At 35.0% G+C, this 19,573-nt stretch overlaps 1 protein-coding gene across 13 annotated transcripts in view; it reads left to right on the plus strand.

The window, feature by feature from the left end:
* ATF1 (activating transcription factor 1) overlaps positions 1-7,294 on the plus strand; it is a 50,069-nt gene extending 42,775 nt beyond the window's left edge. For 12 of the 13 annotated variants that reach the window (XM_074325698.2, XM_088799403.1, XM_088799402.1 and 9 more), the window contains one exon: positions 5,795-7,294. In XM_074325698.2, the coding sequence (XP_074181799.1) occupies positions 5,795-5,939 (145 nt within the window). In that variant the 3' untranslated portion in view covers positions 5,940-7,294. Of the gene's footprint in view, positions 1-2,121 lie in introns of all 13 variants that reach the window. The other variant, XM_088799392.1, reaches the window with a different exon arrangement.
* Positions 7,295-19,573: the final 12,279 nt, after the last annotated feature.

A 19,573-nucleotide genomic window follows, 5' to 3' on the forward strand; every position in this document is an offset into this window, starting at 1 on the left:
GAGATTGATTTATCAGCTTAATTTTACTGAGTATTAGATTACGTCTGGTTAATTTTCAATGGATTAGTAAATCCCATTGCTCAATCTATTTAATATGTGGCCTGGAGTTCTTCCATTGCTATTGTGTCCTTTGAATAGCACAATTAAGCAAAGCTTTTCAAACAATGTATTTTGTTCTTGGGCTGACAAAGTTAAATGAAAATAATAGGTTGCTGTTTGACATTAACCACAGCAAGAAGAGGAAAGAATTAGTGGCAATCTATGTAATACCTCGTTTACTTACTGACATAGAAATGCTCTTAAAAATCAATTCTTGAGCAATTGTTTTAACCCCCAGAAACATGCACTTTCATTTTAAATGTATTTTAAACATTGCTGTATGCACTATATGTATGTACATCAGGCATGAAAAACCACTGGTTCTTTGAGAAAAAGAATATAATGGGTAGTCTGCAATGTGTTCAAGGGAAAAAGAAAAAAGATACCAATAAACTAAATTAGGAACAAAAGAGGGTAAATTACCACAGATACAGTAAATTTTTTAAATTACAATAGGATTCTATTTTCAGCTCCTCACCAATAAGTTAGAAAATTATAGTAAAAGGATGATTTTCTAGAGCAGTAAAAATTACCATAAAAGGAACAGATGGATGAATTTAATTATTTCAAGATAAACTGTTGCTTTACTAGAAACTAAGAGCAAACATCACTGTAAATGAACTTTGTAACAAGGCAGGGACTGTCTGTTTTGGAGGTTCCAACCAACGCAGTAAGATAGGGAAATGAAGTAGGTTATGCAAATATTAGAAAAGAAGAATTGTATTTGTTTGCTTATGATAAAATTGTATGGGAAATCCAAAAGATGTGTTAAAAATTACTAAATTGAGACTTCTGTTTCTGCCAGCATGACCTTGGCTACATAATATTTTTAAAAGCTTGATGAAATATAAATACCGTCCTTTTAAATGATTGGATGAGCCTACAGGAAGGTCAGAATTCTGCTGCGATTAGGCATGAACCAGAAGCATAAGACATGAGGTTAATAAGCACTGACGCAGCCCCTGTATAATCAAGATAAATTCAGAGCTTTGTGATCGGTATAATTTTATTACGCAGAGGGGACTAGGGACAGCCTGGGGCCTGTGCAGGCTGGGAAACTGGATCACAGATTATTCTTCATGAGGTAAAGACCCAAGAAGTGCTACACCTGTAAGCTGAGAATTGTAATTTAAAGACGGATCAACGACCATAGTGCCCTCAATTGCTTGGAAGAAAGCAACCTCAACACAGGCTTTAATGAATTCCCATACATTAAGTTCTAACAAATACAAATTGAAAAATCATAGACTACCAAGGAATTAGGCCTCCATCATGAATGTACCAAAGCCCAATTGTAATTTTCACAGAAGTTTTTGAGGTATAAATATTATTTCCTTTTGTTTGTTTGTTTTGAGATGAGGAAACTGAGACCTAGAGAGGCTAAGTTATTTGCCTCGGCTATGCTGCTTAGTAAGTGGGAGACGTAGGATTTAAGCTCACAGGTCCAGGCTTCAGAGTCCAGCGTCTTAGATAATACTACACTGCCTTTCAGGAGTAAGCATCAGCAAAAAAAGCAAACAGCAGAATGAGTTTTGTAAAGTCTTCAGTTTTATAATGGGAAAAGGAAAAACAGTATATATATTTAAAGGAAAAAGAGGATGTCATTGAAAATCAAAGATGAAGAGACTCTAAAAGTGACAAAAATTGAAAAAGAAAAACAAGGCTGTTATTATTAGCAAAGATATATTTATCCGCTTAGAATATCTAGGAGAATCATCTACAAACTATTTATTTGGAAGCTTAAAAAAGAACCAGTTTGTACTGGAAACCCTCCCTTGTCATTTAGTAAAACAGGAATAGGCGGGCGGGGGAGGGAATATAAGAATTTAAATGAAAGAAGTAAAACTATTACTATTTTTATATGATTGCTTATTTAAAAATACCCAAATGAACTTACAGAAAAATTGTTAGAAGTGATGAGTTTTTACGTTTGTTAGATATAAACGGAGAAATATACTATGTCCACACATACGGAAACTCAGTATTATAAAGATGACTATTTTTCCCCCAATTGATCCATAGATTCAGTGCAGTCCCACTCAAAACCCAAACAGGTTGTTTGAAGAACTTGACAAGTTGATTCTAAAATTTATAGAAGAGTAAAGGGCCATGAACAGCCAAAATATTCCAGACAAGAATCAGGTGAGGAGATACCAAGTTTTATTTAAAGCTTTGGTAATTAGTGTGATATCAGCATTAAGATCAACATAACTTCTGTCGAACAGAAGATAACAGAAAGCAAGTGAAAATGTAAGCTTCAAACCTATAGAAGTTATTTGTACAACATATCTAACAAAAAAAGATTTGTTTGAAAAAAATACAAGGATCAAAAATAAGAAAAGTACAACCCAACAGAAAAAAAATTGGCAAAATACATGCATAGGTATTTCTCAGAAAACACACAGTTAATCATGAAAGATTGCTTACCATTATCAGTAATTAAAGAAACGCAAATTAATACCACACATGTAGATACCATTGATCCTCATCCAATTGGCAAAAATCTTAAAGTCTAACCAGGAGCTGGCAAGGATTTGGAACTCGTATATTGCTTATGGGAGTGTAAATTGGTGTAGCCACTTTGGAAATGAATTGGTCGTATCTTGTATAGTTGACCTGGATATGCTCTGTGACACTGCTGTTTTACTCTGTGTATGTGACCGAGAGAGACTTTTGTAGGAAGTATGCATAAAAATAGCAGAAATCAAGAAACAACCCAAATAACTATAAATAACAGAATGGGTACATAAATTGTGGTATTTTGTTTTTATACGACAGTATTCATACAGTGTAATAGTGTTCATTTGTAATGATTAAATGAACGATCAATTTAACATGAATAAATATTAGAAAAGTAAAGTTGAGTGAAAAAAGCAAGTTGAAACAATACATAGTGTGATATTTTACAGTATGTTTTAGAAAATAAGCAAACTAAATAATATATAATTTAGGGGCGTACATATGTACTAAAACTATAAAAATAAGCAAAAGGTTGAAGCTAGTAATTGCTTCTGGGCAAGAGGCAGGGGTATGGAATGGAAATAGCATACAGGGTCCTTTAACAGTATAGATACTTTGTGTGTGTGTGTGTGTGTGTGGTTTAGGTAAGGGCTAAGGTTAGCATTAGGTTTAGGACAAGTGTTAACATTCAGGGTTAGCTAGTGAGTCAGGATAGGTGTATGGTTAGGGTTAGAGTTAACTCTGAAGTTAGGGTTTAATTTAAATTAGAGTTGTGTTAGGTTTAGGACTAGGATACGGGCTGGGTTAGGGTTAGGGTCTCATTTTGAGTTAGGCTGAGTGTTCAGGGTGAGGGTTAGGCTTAGCGTTGACTTCGTGATTAGGTGTAGAATTTGGTTTAGCTTTAGGTCAGGGATTGGGTTTCAATTAGTGTTAGGGTGAGGGTTAGAAGGAGTCTAGGGCTGGGATGCGTTAGGGGTTAGGGTTAGGGTTACTGTTAGGTTTGGGGTTAGGTTTAGGGTTAGGTTTAAGATTATCATTAAGGTTAGGGTTAGCCTTAAGGTTAAGGTTTGGGTTTCAATTGGGGTTTGTGCTTTAGGCTGAGGTTTAGGGTTAGGATTAGAGTTAGATTTGAAGTTAGGATTTGGATTTCAAATAGGTTTAATGTTAGTATTAGGGTTAGAGTATGGTCTGTGGTAAGGGTTAGGGTTAGGGTTAGTGTTAGGTTTACAGTTAAGTTTAGGGTTATTTTTTGGTCTTTTTTAAGTTGTTTTACTTTTCGAGTTGAATAGTTTCTCTTACTGGGTATTGAGTTTACATGTAAACATTTTATTATGCTACATAACTTACATCTATACGACAGACTTTTGTGTGTACTACTTCATAAAAATTTTTTAAACTATATTAATTTATAAGGAAATTTAGTAAGGTGTTTTTCTACTATGAATTACCATCTTGAAAATAATGGGAGATAATATTACATTAATATTAGTGACAAAAATCTTAAAATACTTAGTAAATTTAACAGGAAAGGTATAGGGTCCATATTTTTAAAATCTTATTGAGAGGTAAAATAGTATCTGAACAAATAGAAAAATATTGTTTTTTGATGAAGACAATTAATATAAAATGTCAACTCTTCCAGAATTCAAATATAAATTTAATGTGATTCTCTATAGCTCTTTATAAAATTGGACAAAATAAGCTAAAGGTTTACATGAAAGAAATAAATATCCAAGAATGGTCAAGAGCAGAAAGAGGTCATTTTGTCTTATAAGGCATTGAAATGACTCTAAAGCCACTGTAATCAAAAGTTGGTATCAGCCAAGAAGCAGACAGTAACATTAGCAAGTGGCATAGAGAGGCCAGAAATAGCTTGTTGTGCTAGTTAAATGCCCTTGTAAAGGATGGCTTATTTAATAAAAGATACACAATCAACTCCACATTTGAAAGAAAATTAAATTGGACTCCTATTTTTAATACCATGTACAAAAATAATTCCAGACAGATTAAATAAAATCTTAATTGTGAAAATTAAGCAGTAAAGTCTTGAAAATAAAATTTAGAGGGAAATATATAGTGCATGACATTTTAATCTAAGCCAAGGAAAAAAAGAGACTAAAAAAGGGCATTTATGGCCCAAGAATAAAAATAACAGAGGTCGAATGATAGATTAGAAAAGTTAAAAACAGGTAAAGGATTAATATGTATAATGTATAGAGAGAGTTGTGCATTAGGTTGTTTGTCTTTCTAATAATTTCTAATTGTAAAATGGGCAAAAGGTATGAAAGCACAAAGGGTATAAAAAGACAGTTTACATAAGAGCAGATCCAAAAAACGGATAAACTTTTGAAAAGATGCTGAATCTCACTAGTTCGGGAAATGAAAGTTAATTAACAACAAAATATCTACATGGCAAAAATCTGTGTACCAATATAGAAACATCAATATAAAAACATCATTAAAACAATGAGTGTTAAAAAGCAAATTGCAGATAATATCTACAGTACATAGTATAAAAAATAGTACTTTCTACTTCTGTGTGTGTATAAAACTTATATGTGACTTTATAGAAATATTCTAAGAGGACATGTACAAAACGGATTATCAAGCACTGTTTGTAATTAAAGCTCAATAAAAATTAATTGCAAGAGGAGCCATAAATTTCACTCCTTGGTATTTATCCAAGAGAAATGGGACGTGTTCACAAAGAAACTGACACAAAAACATGCATAGCAGCTAAAACTACAGACGGTCCAAGAGAAGGATCAACAAATTGTGGTGATATTCATACAGTGGAATATGCCCCAAAATATAAAGGAACAAACCAGCGTGCAGTAACATGAATGAGCCTCAAAAATACAGAGGAAAGGAGACCACACACAAGACTACATACTGTATAACTGTTATATGAAGTTCTGGATTAGGAAAAACTTCATCTATGGTGATTAAAATCAGAACAGAACAGCTTGGGGAGAGGACTGACCAGGAATGGGCATGAGGGAACTTTCTGCGGCAATGAAAATGTTCTGTCTTGGTACTAGGTATGTGGGTTATACAGGTGCATGCATTTGCCAAAACTGAATTCTACACTGAAGATCTGTATTTCACTGTATATAGACGCTACCTTAATTTTTTTAGTTAGGAAAAAAAGACCAGGGAAAATTACTAAAGTGCATTTACTGTTTCAAGAAAGTGAATTTTTTTTCTAACATGGGTTTTTAATGCTTATATTTAGAGAAGCTGCTCGAGAATGTCGCAGAAAGAAGAAAGAATATGTGAAATGCCTCGAAAATCGAGTTGCAGTCCTGGAAAATCAAAATAAAACTCTAATAGAAGAGTTAAAAACTTTGAAGGATCTTTATTCCCATAAAAGTGTTTGATTCTTAAAGAAGATACTTTGTGGACTTGTCTAAAAATTAGATGGATTTTTTCTTTTTAGTGGAGTTTTATAAATTAAAAGGTCAAAAATGAAGCTTTTATTTAGGCTTTTGCAACTCAAAGATAAATACATTATGCAAGAGATCTGTTGACAGAGGATAAAGTGGAAAATGACCTCAAGGAAGTTACTGGCACAACTGGAAGCTTTAAAAATTAAACACACTCAAGAAGCAAGAAATGAACTTTCATCAATTTGAATTTTCTAGATAACAATCATTGTCAATAATCTAAAAATCATAGATAAAATTGATAAATTGGTAAATTGAATTTTTAAAAATAAATCAATTTACCTTATAAGTTTGCGTTTCTTACTATTTCCTAAAACTTACTTTTTTCAGTTGTGTGTGTGTGTATTTTATTTCTGCCAATAAAGTCTAAATTACAAATATAAGAGCTAATACATAACTAAATATATAAATTATGTGTCTGATTACATATACTTGTTCTATTGTCAAGTTTTTTAAATGAGCTTTTAAGTTTGTTTATTGGACTCAAGAGTTTTTTGAGAGTGGGTTAAACTATTTTTGAGGCCTTGTCCTAAAAGGCATCTAAGGTACATGAATAGAGTGTGGTGATTTTGTAACATTTTTTAATCAGAATGGAAAGAGAACTGTTTAAAAGTTTGATACTTTTAAATAGTTTGTTTTTTGGTTATTCTGGGAATGGTGATTTTCTACAAAGATATAATTGTTTTTTGATTCTATATCCTATATGCAGTTGAATATACATTACTTATTCTGTTGTGCTTTAATAGAATGGAATGTTTACAGGCCCTTGAGGTGATATTAGAGTATTTTTTTAAAACCTTCTGAAGATGCATACCAAAGTTTTCCAAGAGGATTTTATAATCGATTTAATGTAAGGTTTATCAGATTCTAAAATAGTACAGTTATTAAAGCCATTTTATGTTAGAGACTATTTTGTAATGTAGTGAATGGTACATTTATAAAAGTGACTGCCAATATATTTTTATAGCTAATCTTTATAAATTCTAAAGTTGAGTTTTTAATGATTATTTTAAATGTTTATATAGTTTGTTTAGTAAAAAAAAATATTTTGCATCTCAAAGTATCATTTTTATATTATGGGAAGTAAAGTTTCCAGATTGGCTAATATTTGAATTCTCAGTTTTGTATGCAGTTTATCCAGAGTTCAAAAATGCTGTCAGTTCACCAGTATTTAACCTCTGTATTCCAATTAGTGTACACTTTGAAATTGTACTGCAAAGCTGTTGTGTGCTTCTTACACAATATGTATCATATTGTCTACGAAATTAAAGGACATTTGATAACATTAAGTTTGCTGAATGTAAAATGTATTGCTTGATATATAAATGACAAGCTTCCTGATAGCCATTCTGTTAATTATATTAAGTATAATGTATTTCTAGCTTTAAAATGAGGATAAATTTACAATTCTGGTCTACAGTCTATTTTAAGAGGGGATATGCTTGTATGTTTTGACTCAGAACCAATTACAATAAACTAAAGGTAGCGAAATTTTTTGTTCTACAAGTGTTTAGGACATGGTTAAGGAGCCAGTTACATAGAAATCTTAACCCAGTTGATAAATTTGTGGTTAATCATAATGAAAAATTTCATTAACAGGGTCTTGTAAATTGAGACTCTGTTTACTTGGCAGCAAGTTATAACAAGTTTGATCACCAGTGGGATTACTTATATCATTCATTACCTTGTAAAGCCAGAGTCTTAAATTAGTGGTCTATTAAGTTTGAAGAACAGAAGGTGGTAAGGGGTCACTGGGTTATTTCAGGAGTTTTTAAAAGGGTAGATGTTATGCTTGGCTGCAATAGAAGATAGTCTAGCTCTTAGTGCCTTAACAGCTGGGCAGCCACAAATATTTGTAAACTCTGCACTGCCTGCAGACTTCTGGTGCAGGGCCTTGCTCACTAGATCAAGTTACCTGGCCTAGCTGTATGTAACAGACACGAGCAAGCCTCTGAGGATTCCGTGAGTGCATACCATATTTTTCCTAGATGTTTTTCTCATTTGAATCCAACATACGGCTTAAGGAATTTTAAAGGTAATTATAGTTCAAACTTGAAATTAGACTTCAAAAGTTTAATAGACCAATGAAACTATTCCTTCACTCAATTTACTATTTTACATAAATTCATTATCAATTAATTTATATATATAATATTGAGGAAATACATTGCCCATGAACACATTTTGAACATATAAGATACCCTTTTAATTTTATTGTGAACAGAGCGTGAAGAATGGGCATGTGTTAGAGCTTTAGAAATCTTACTATATTTGTTTATTCATTCAGCAATTATATCAAAGTTATAATTGCTTTATAATCACAAATTTACCTTTAAAATTCACATAAACGTATGTTTTTCTCCACTTAAAATATGTGGACATAGGAAGGATATAAAAATATATATTATGGCTTAGAATTAGATAGTTGTCACAATGGCAGTTCACATTCCCAGAAAAGATGCTATAAATGATATAAAGAGTGAAATTTGACTAAGGGCTTGATAGCTAATTTACAGGAAAGTAACAGATTATAGTGAAACAAAATGTCAAAGTATATCAAAATCTAATTGCAGTAGTCATCTAACATTATTTACCCTGATACAACGTAGGTTCTTTTCATAAATACTGCTTGTTTTTACTATAAAGCAAAGTAAAGGAACACTTACATCAAGTGTGTAGAATTCAGAAGCCTGTTCTAGGGAAAGTTTAACAGGAATCTGAGGGGTAGTCATTTAGAGGAAGGTTTAGGCCATTTAACTCCATTTTTTTTTTTTTTTTAAGACATAACTTTCCCCTTCATCAGTGTCAATTTTTTTGCAGCAAACGGGCACTAGTGATCAACTCTGCCATTTCATGGTTAAGATCCTTTTTCTCAAAATTGATACATGTACTAGTTTGCTGCCTTCATTAAGTAATATTTAACAGTTTTTAACTGGTAAGTTATGTATATATGTATCAGTTTAAATTGTTATAAATCCAGGGGTGTTTGTATACATAATATACACAATCATACCATTTCCTTAATAACTACTGTTTATTGAATGCTAACTATGCACCAGAAACTATTATGGTGTTCATTCAGCAAATATTTATTGAAGGCCTTTTGTATGTCAAGTATTACTAGGAAAAGAATGATGAACAAGGCAGTGTTATAGCTCTTGTGGAATTTAAGATTTTAATGTCATCCTGTAAGATTGGCACTTGCCTAAGATTATATAAGCATTAATAACTAGGGATCTGGGATTTAAACTGATCTTTAACCATTCAAACTAAAATAGTGGTCTCTTCCCCACTCCTACCTCCAACTCATACTTTATTAAACTCTAGGGGGAAACTCTTGTGCTCTTGCAGGATCCATACAGTCTAGGGTAGTGCTTGCTTGGTCACAGGAGTGCTCCATGTTTGTTCAATGAATGAGGGTCTGGGGTTCAAATTCAATAAGGCACAGAGGTCTGAGACTTGAACAAGTTCACATGTTAAATAAAACTAGGGTGCAGACCTAGGTCTGATCATCTCCAAAGTTTGTGGCCTTAACCACCAGAATATACCTTCTGTCTTACTTGTGTTGAAAAGTCTGAAAAGCTTTGTTCCATTGTACAATAAGTCTTCACTTAACGTCCGTAGGTTCTGTGATTTGAAGCAAAACCATGTATACCAAAATCAGTTTTACCGTAGGCTAACTGATACAAACAAGAATTAGTTCTTACAGCATCTCATCAACATTAGAATGAAAGTACGTAGTCGAACAAAAGACATTATTCAAGGACCTGCTACATCTTTATGTATCCATTATAAAAGATTTTAAAAGTTCTATTTAAATGTATCCACTAGATGGCAACCTCCATTTTAAAATCACAGAAGTTTACAAACAACTACATAGAAAACGACACTAGTTAACATATCAAATCGTTGTACACCCACCGTCCAGAATTAATAAGAGTTAACATTTTATCTTGTGTATTTTCTGAAGAAAAATACACAGATGAACTCCCACCTTTCAGTAGTCCAATTCCCCTCCCTAAAGGAAACCACTATTATGAATTGAATGTTTTTGTATTTCAGGTCATATTGTAGTATCTTTTTAGAAACTCATAAATGATACCTTAATAATAGACCATTCTCTGAATGAAAGGTCAAGCAGACCAAGAAAATGGTAATTTAATACTTTGTTGTAGAAAACAACTGAGCATCAAAGCATTTTTTTTTTTCAACTGACAGCTCTCAGAATTTAATACCACATCTGGAAAAGATTCTTGCCAAAAAAAAAAATGTTTTTTCTTAACTTAGAAAACATTGCAAATAACACTTCAACTAAGTTTATAAAACACTAAACAAAAACTGACTTAGACTTTCTAACAAGTATTTAAAAATAAAAAAGGCCACATCACTTCTTTGCCAAGTAATCAAATACAATTTCTATGAATTAACTGTACAAAGCATTGTGCTTGGTGAAGGATACCAGATAAACATGAAACATGGGTCTGCTTTCACAAGCTCAAACCACGTGGGGAAATGACAAATAAAAGAACAAAAGAGCCCTCTACTTTTCACTATAGCATACAGAGAACATCTAGAATTCTACACCCAATAAAAATACTCAGCAATCCAAAAGACAAGAAAGAAGAGAAACAGGACAAATTGCCCAAAATAAAATGGTAAAAATTACATGTATCAGTAATCATAATAAATGTAAATGCACTGGGCTTTTTAGTTAAATATCAGATTGTCATGTTGAATTAGGAAACATAATACAGCTATATGTTGTGTATGAGGGGTAAATTGAAAATTTTAAGGATACGGGAAGGTTGAAAGGAAAAGCATGGAAAAATTTACACAAAATAGTAATCAAAGGACAGCACTGGTATAGCTATATGTATATTGAACAAAGTAGATTTTTAAGGGAAAATTACTACTTGGGACAAAGATGGTCACTATAAAATGGTAAAAGATTCAGTTCACCTGGAAGATAAAACACATCTAAACCTGAATGCACCTAATAATACAGGGTCAGAATATTAAGCAAAATGCAGAAATATAATAAAAAATTCTCAATATTAGATTTTTTTTTAAACTTTCACTTATTTTAAGTGTGTTTTTCCGGGACCTATCAGCTCCAAGTCAAGTAGTTGTTTCAATCTAGTTGTGGAGGGCGCAGCTCACAGTGGCCCGTGGGGATCAAACCGGCAACCTTGTTGTTCAGAGCACTGCGCTCTAACAAACTGAGCTAACCGGCCACCCCAATTTTAGATTTTTAATATGCCACTCATAATGGAACCAAAAAGCTGGAAAATAATTAAAAACACAGGTTTGGGGGCCGTTCCGGTGGCTCAGGCGGTTAGAGCTCCATGCTCCTAACTCCGAAGGCTGCCGGTTCGATTCCCACATGGGCCAGTGGGCTCTCAACCACAAGGTTGCCGGTTCAATTCCTCGAGTCCCGGAAGGGATGGTGGGCTCTGCCCCCTGCAACTAAGATTGAACACAGCACCTTGAGCTGAGCTGCTGCTGAGCTTCCTGATGGCTCAGTTGGTTAGAGTGCGTCTTCTCAACCATAAGGTTGCCGGTTCAACTCCCGCAAGGGATGGTGGGCTGTGCCCCCTACAACTAGCAACGGCAACTGGACCTGGAGCTGAGCTGCGCCCTCTACAACTAAGACTGAAAGGACAACAACTTGAAGCTGAACGGCACCTTCCACAACTTAAGATTGAAAGGACAACAACTTGACTTGGAAAAAAGTCCTGGAAGTACGCACTGTTCCCCAATAAAGTCCTGTTCCCCTTCCCCAATAAAATATTTTTAAAAAGTAAAACATAGGTTTGAACAATTAAAAAACTTGACCTAATGTATTGAATCTCACCATTGTAAGTCACCACTATAAGGCACATTCTTGTCTTAAGTCCCACTAAGAAAGGAAAAACAGTGCCAGCTAAACTATGACATGCCATTGAGGGCCAGATGCATACTAATTTCTGAGATGTTTAAAAGTGGAATGTGTGTCTTACAATCAATGAAATTTGATGTAGAAGACACAGCTAGAAATAGTTCTTTTTTCAAAGCACATGAGTGCTTACGAAAATAGATTACTATGTTGGGCAATAAAGTAAATCGCGACAAATTTTCAAAGGATAGGTTCATCCAGACAGTATTCCATTGACCTCTATGGTCTATCCTTTCACCAAAACCATACTCTCTTGATTACTTCTAGTAAGTCTTGAAATCAGGTAATATGACATCTTCAGGTGTTTGTTTTTTTCCCAAAAGAATTGTTTTGGCTATTTAGTTCCTTTGCCCTTCTATATACATTTTAGAATCAGCTTGACTGTATCTTAAAAAAAAAAAAAAAAAATCCTGCTGGGATTTTGATTGGGGTTGTGTGAAACCTATATGAACATGAGATGTGATCAAAAAAACAGTGAATGTTTAAATTTTTAAAAATTATTACAATAAAAGATGCATTGCCATTAATCTCCCTCAAAATACTCCTCCTTGTATTGAACACACCTATCCTATCATTCTTGCCACTTTCTGAAGCAGTTCTGGAAGTTCTCTTTCATGAGTGTCTTTCATTGTGCTGTCGTGGCTGCCTCGAGGTCCTGAATCGATTCAAAACGTTTTCCTTTCATGGTCATTTTGACTGTGGGGAAGAGCCAGAAGTCGCACGGTGCCAGATCTGGTGAATAAGGTGGATAAGGGCACATCGTAATGTTTTTATTTGACAGCGATTGCTGTACCAGAAGCGATGTGTGACATGGAGCGTTGTCATGATGGAGGATGAAGTAAAGACACTCACGAAAGAGGACTTCCAGAACTGCTTCAGAAAGTGGCAAGAATTATGGGATAAGTGTGTTTGATGCAAGGGGGAGTATTCTGAAGGAGATTAATGGCAATGTGTCTTTTACTGCAATAATTTTTTTTTATTTAAACATTCACCATAACTTTTGATCATACCTCATAGATGAATTTGGGAAGAATTGACATCTTAAAAATATTGAGGCTTCCAATCCATAAACACTGTAGATTTTAATTTATTTAGGTCTTTGATTTTTTTTTTTTTCCTCAGTGTTTTGTAGTTTTCGGCAGAGACCATGCACATATTTTGTTAGATTTATACCTAATTACTACTTTGTTTTTCTTATAGCTACTTAAAATGTTTAAATTTCAGTTTCCAATTGTTCCTGGCTAATATTAGGAAGAGGCCTTCTGTCCTACAACCTTACTAAATTCACTTATTTATTCTAGAAGGTTTTATTAAGAGGTGTTTTGAGTTTTTCTGTGTAGATAATGTCATCTCTGAATAGAGACAGTTTTATCTCTTTCTTTAAAATATGTATGCCTTTAATTTATCTTGCTTTATTGTACTGCCTAGGGTTTCTAGTATGATATTAAATGGGATTGGTAAGAGTGGGCTTAATTTGTTCCCAATCTTAGGGGCAAACCACTAAGTCTTTAAGTGTAATATTAGGGTTTTGTTTGGTTGGTTGGTTCGTTGCTTGCTTGCTTGGTTTGGTTTGGTTTGGTTTGGTTTGGTTTGGTTTGTAGAAGCCCTTTCTCAGTTTCGAAGCGTATCCTTCTAGTCTTAGTTCATGAAATTTTTTTATCAAGGATAGATGTTGAATTTTGTCAAATGCTTTTTCTACATCCATTGATACGATCACACAGCTTTTCTTCATTAGTCGGTTTATATGGTAGATTTTATTGACTTTCAAATGTTGAACCAGTCTTGTATTCTCAAGATAACTACCACTTGGTCATGTATAATTTTTTCAATATAAGTTTGGACGTGATCTGCTAATACTTTATTAAAGATTTTTATGTCTCTGTTCAGGAGGGATATTTATCTGCAGTTTTTTGTTCTTGTAATGTCCTTATCTGTTTTTAGTATCAGGGTAATGCTGGCTTCATTTAATGAGTTGCTATTAAAGAATAATTCATATTTTAAGTGTGATGATGCTGCAATTATGTTTTAAAATACTTTAAATACTGTATATACTTTAATACTGTATATTTTTTAAATAAATATTAAAACGTTTATAGATAAAATTATACAATTCTTGGAATTTATTTCAAAATAAGTTTTTGATGGGTACATAGGGTTTATTCTTCTATTCTATTTACATATATATTGACTTTGTACCAAAAAAGTTTAAAAACTAAATGATGCTGGCACTATTGGTTATTCACATAGGAAAAAAAGAAAATTGAATTCCTACTTCACACCATACACAAAAATCAATCCCAGGCAGATGGAAGACTTAAGTATGAAAGACAAAAACTATAAAACTGTTCAAAGATAATGTAAGGAATAGCTTTATGACTTCAATTTAGGGAAGGATTTCTCCCCCCCCCAACTTGTTCCGCCTCCCCCCCACTCCGGTTCAAGCCGTTGTTTCTCAGTCTAGTTGTGTAGGATACAGCTCCCTGGCCCATGCTGGTGTTACGCATGGTCTTCTTTCAGTCTTAAACCAATTGTTTTCATATATACCAGCAATGAACAATTATAATTAAAATTTTCAAATACAATACTATTTTACTTTGGTACACCCCAAAATAAAATACTTAGGTATAAATCTAATGAAACATGTACAAGATCTATATGAGGAAAATTACAAATCTCTGATAAAAGAAATAAAAAAACTAAATAAATGGAGAGATATTCCATGTTAGTGGATAAAAGACAGTATTGTCAAGATGGCAGTTCTTCCCAACTTGGTCTACAGATTCAGTTCAAGCCCAATCAAAATCCCAGGAAGTTATTTTTGGGGATATCAATAAACCAGTTCTAAAGGTTATACAGAGAGGGAAAAGACCCAGAATAGACAGCACTATATGGAAGGAAAGAAATAAAGGTGGAGGACTGAGTACCAGACTTCAAGACTTACTACAAAGCTACAGTAATCCAGAGAGGGTGGTATTGGTGAAAGAACAGAAAAATAGATCAGTGGAAGAGAACAGAGAGCCCAGAAATAGACCCACACAAATATAGTCAACTGATCTTCAAAGGAACAAAGGTAATACAATGGAGCAAAGATAGTCTTTTCAACAAATGGTGCTGGAACAATTAAACATCCACATGAAAAAAATGAATCTAGACACAGGCCTTCTATGCATCACCAGAATGAATCACAAACCTAAATGTAAGACACAAAAGCATAAAACTCACAGAAGGTAACATAGGAGACAATCTGGATGATGCTGCGTTTGGTGGTGACTTTTAGATGCAACACCAAAGGTATGATCCATGAAAGAGGTGATAAACTGGACTTCATTAAAAATAAAATTTTCTGCTCTGCGAAAGACATGTGAAGACATGCCACAGACTAAGAGAAAATATTTGCAAAAGACATATCTGATAAAGGACTGTTACCCAAATTATACAAAGAACTCTTAAAACTCAACAATAAGAACACAAACTGATCAAAAAATGGGCCAAAGATTTTAACAGACGTCTCACCAAAGATGATATACAGATGCAAACATATAAAAAGATACTCCACATCATAAGTAAATAGAGAAATGCAAATTGAAACAACGAGATACCACTGCACACCTACTAGAATATCCAAAACCCAGAACACTGACAACACCAAATACTGGCGAGGATGTGGAACAATAGGAACTCACATTCCTTGCTGGTGGGAATGCAGAACGGTACAGCCAGTTTGGAAGACAGCTGTGTGGTTTCTTACAAAACAAAACATACTCTTAGCATGTGATAACAGCAATTGCACTCCTTGGTATTAACCCAAAGGAGATGAAAACATGTTCACACAAAGCCTGCACACGGATGTTTATAGCTATTTCATTCATAATTCCCAAACTTGGAAGCAACTAAGACATCCTTCAGTCGGTGACTGGATTGATAAACTGTGGTCCATGCAGACAATGGAATATTACTGAGCACTAAAGAGAAATGAGTTATCAAGCCATGAGAAGACATGGAGGAACGTTAAATGAATAATACAAAGTAAAAGAAGCCAATCTGAAAAGATTACATACTATATAATTCCAATTATATGACATTCCGGAAAAGCCAAAACTACGGAGACAGTAAAAAGATCAGTGCTTTCCAGTTAGTGAAATCAGTAAGACAAAGATAAACAAATAAAAGACCTAAATAGGTACTTAATATTAAATAATTAATGAATGTCCCCTAAACATATGAATATATATTCACATATTCAAATTCATTCAAATCAGGAAAATGCAGATTGAAACCCGGAGTTCTCAATTCATACCCACAGGATTGGTAAAAAATTAAAAAGTATTGGTGATAATATGAACAATGGAAACATTTATATGCTGCTAGTTGGAGAGTATATTAGTATATTTTGGAAAACAATTTGGCACTTTTTAGCAAAGGTGGTGATATGTATTCTATATGACTCAGCAACCCCAGCCTAGTATACAGTCCAGAGAAACTCATGCTCGTATATATAGTAGTATTAGTTGTAATAGCAAAAATCTGGAAATAATTCAACTCTCCATCAATAATAGCTTCTGATGTAGATAAATATGTTGTGGCATTTATACCCCATGTATATGATAAAATTAAGAACTACAGTTAAAGATAACTACATGAATGAATGTCAAGAATCTAATACTGATGAAACACAGCTAACTGTAAAAGTCATTGTATGATTCAATTTATATGAAGTTCAAAAACATGCAACACTAAACAATATATTGTTTTCAGCAGTGTTATCCAATAGAAGTCTCTGCAGTGATGCAAATATTCTCTAACTTTGTTGTCCAGTATGGTAACCACTACCCACATGTGGCTACGGAGCATCTAACATGACTGAGGAACTGAATTTTTATTTTATTTAAACTTAAATTGTCACCTGTGCCTAGTAGTTACCATATAGGACAACTAGGTTTATAAAGAGAATCAATGGAATAATAAATACAAAATTCAGAATATTGGTTAGTTCTAAGAGAAAGGGATTGAATCAGGGAGGGTACACAGGGAATTTCAAAAGTAACAATAATGTTCTTTCTCTTAAATGGGTATCCTTGCATGCTATTCTTTAACTATACATATACTGTACTATAAATACTCTTTCGTAAGGATTAAAATTTTTTTTAACATTTCTTTTTTTTTTAATTTATTGGGGTGACAATTGTTAGTAAAATTACATAGATTTCAGGTATACAATTCTGTATTACATCATCTATAAATCCCATTGTGTGTTCACCACCCAGAGTCAGTTCTCCTTCCATCACCATATATTTGATCCCCCTTACCCTCATCTCCCACCCCCCACCCCCCTTACCCTCTGGTAACCACAAGGATTAAAATTTAATAAAACAAAAATAGTGAATGCAGTGATGGGTACGTGGATGTTTATATTGTTGTTATTACTTGAAGCTACATAATAAAATATTTTTATTAAATAGATTTCTAGGGGCAGCTGGTTAGCTCAGTTGGTTAGAGCGTGGTGCTAATAACACCAAGGTTGCCGGTCCCCGCATGGGCCACTGTGAGCTGTGCCCTCCTTAAAAAAAAAAAAAAAAAAAAAAAAAAAAGATTTCTAGCACGAATTCAGCCATTCCCCAAGTGGAGCAGGGGACAACTAGGAAGAAGGAAACCTCCCCCAACTCCAGACCCAGTCAACCCTGCCCACCTACATGCCCCCAGCCAACCCCAGGCCCCATCCTCCTTCAGGGGTAGGAGAAACAAGATGTATTACCTGTTGCTGCATAACAAATTATTCCAAAACTTAGTGGCTTAAAACAACAAAAAAGTGTTATGTCACAAACTGGGTAGGGAATCTTGAGTGTGGCTTAGTAGGGTCCCTCTGGCTTAAGGCCTCATGAGGTTGTAGTTAGGGAGTTAGCGAGAGCCGTGGTCTCCTCAGAAGGTTTGACTGGGGGAAGATGTGCTCCCAGCTCACTCATGTGGTGTAAGATTTGATGCTTCATGGCTCTTAGACTGAGGACTTCAGTTCCTCATTGGCTACTGCTGGAGGCCACTTCACAGGGCCACAGGGCGGCTCACAACATGAAAGCCAGCTTCCCTCAGAGCAAGACAGCAGGTCAAGACAGAGGTCACCAATAGGCCATCACCTCTGTCACTCTTTCTATTTGCTAAACGCGACACTAAATCTAGCCAACACTAAAGAGGAGGGGACTAAACAAGGGTGTAACTACCAGGCAACAGAGCTAACTAACGGCCATTTTGGAGGCTGCCTACCACCCCAGAGGACATTCGTCGTCTGATGGGAGTACGTCATAAAGAAAGGAAGTGAGTGCAGGAGAGAAGAGTGAAGACCTAGAATAGGCAGACGAAATCCAGGCACAGAACCCTTGCAGTCACTGCTCCATTGTATTTTTCATTGCCCTTTCATGACTTGGCTGCATGCACCTGTTTTTGATCAGGATTTATAAAAGAAACCTGTTGAATCTCTGTTATCTCTCACAGCAAGACCAGTCATCTGCCCTGCTTGCAAAGCCATTCCCGATCTGATCACATCCCCCACTCACAGAAACACACCTCAGCTGTTTCTCCTTTCAAGTATCACGTCCCACTGAAATATTTGGGGAACAGGAAATTTGTTTCTTGTCTGTCCCTGCCTGGGTCAGTTCACGCTGCAACTTCTTTCTCCAGTAACACCTGCCTCCCACTCACCGATTTCAGCTCAGCCATGAGCTTCTGCCCCCTCTCCCCCACGTTACCACCTGTAAGCCCCAACTAATAGCCTCCTTTGATTAACGCTGCCAACCACAGCAACCTCAGAGGGATGACGTGAGCAAGGCAGCTGTCCTTTTCCTGACCCTACTATAATTTTCCCACAACCGACACTGCTCCCTTGTTACTCAAGGTGTGGGAGGCAACCTTCAACACAAGATAGCAATGATAAAACAACTTAAAACCAAACTTTAGTTATCATTGTTCTTAAAAACCCTGGCTCAACCCACCACAGTGAAAATCCCAGACATCTTTCTTGGCTCAGATGTCGCCTTCTGCTATGTTGTTGGACTATGGGCTGCCTACTTCTTTCTTCCCTCTTGCCCAGCTTTCTTTACACACTGAAAATGTTCTCTTCATTACACGGAGCAATCAGCAGCCTAAGTATGAAGCAGGCTCCAGGACTACTATGGCGCATCCAAAACCCATATTAAACGACCTTGCTAAATGGAAGAAGGGCCTTACCCATTGGTTCTGGACTCAAAATAGAATCAAATTAAATACAAAACCAGGAAGAAACCTTCAACTTAGTATTTTTGTCTTACATATCCTGATCAAAAATTTTAAGGCACAGTTTCTTTCTTTAGTCTCTAACACAACAAAGGCACAGTTTAAGGCACAGTAAAACAAAAGTAGACACACATTGCATTCTTATTACTGTGATCATTCATTTTACTGGGTTAAGGGGCGACCGGATAGCTGGTAAAATATTATTTCTGGATGTGTCTGTGAGTATGTGTTGCGAGCGCCTGTAAGGACAGTCGCTAACATTTCAGTCTCTTCCTGAAAGGCAAGGGGATATTAACCCCTTGGCAGGGCCCTATGTCCCTACATGGTATTTGTGACACGAGTGGGGAACAAAGTCCCGGCACACAGGTTCAGA

Source organism: Rhinolophus sinicus, chromosome 1 (genome assembly GCF_057876585.1).
Source record: "Rhinolophus sinicus isolate RSI-liver-muscle chromosome 1, RSI-T2T, whole genome shotgun sequence".
NCBI classification, from domain to species: Eukaryota; Metazoa; Chordata; class Mammalia; order Chiroptera; family Rhinolophidae; genus Rhinolophus; species Rhinolophus sinicus.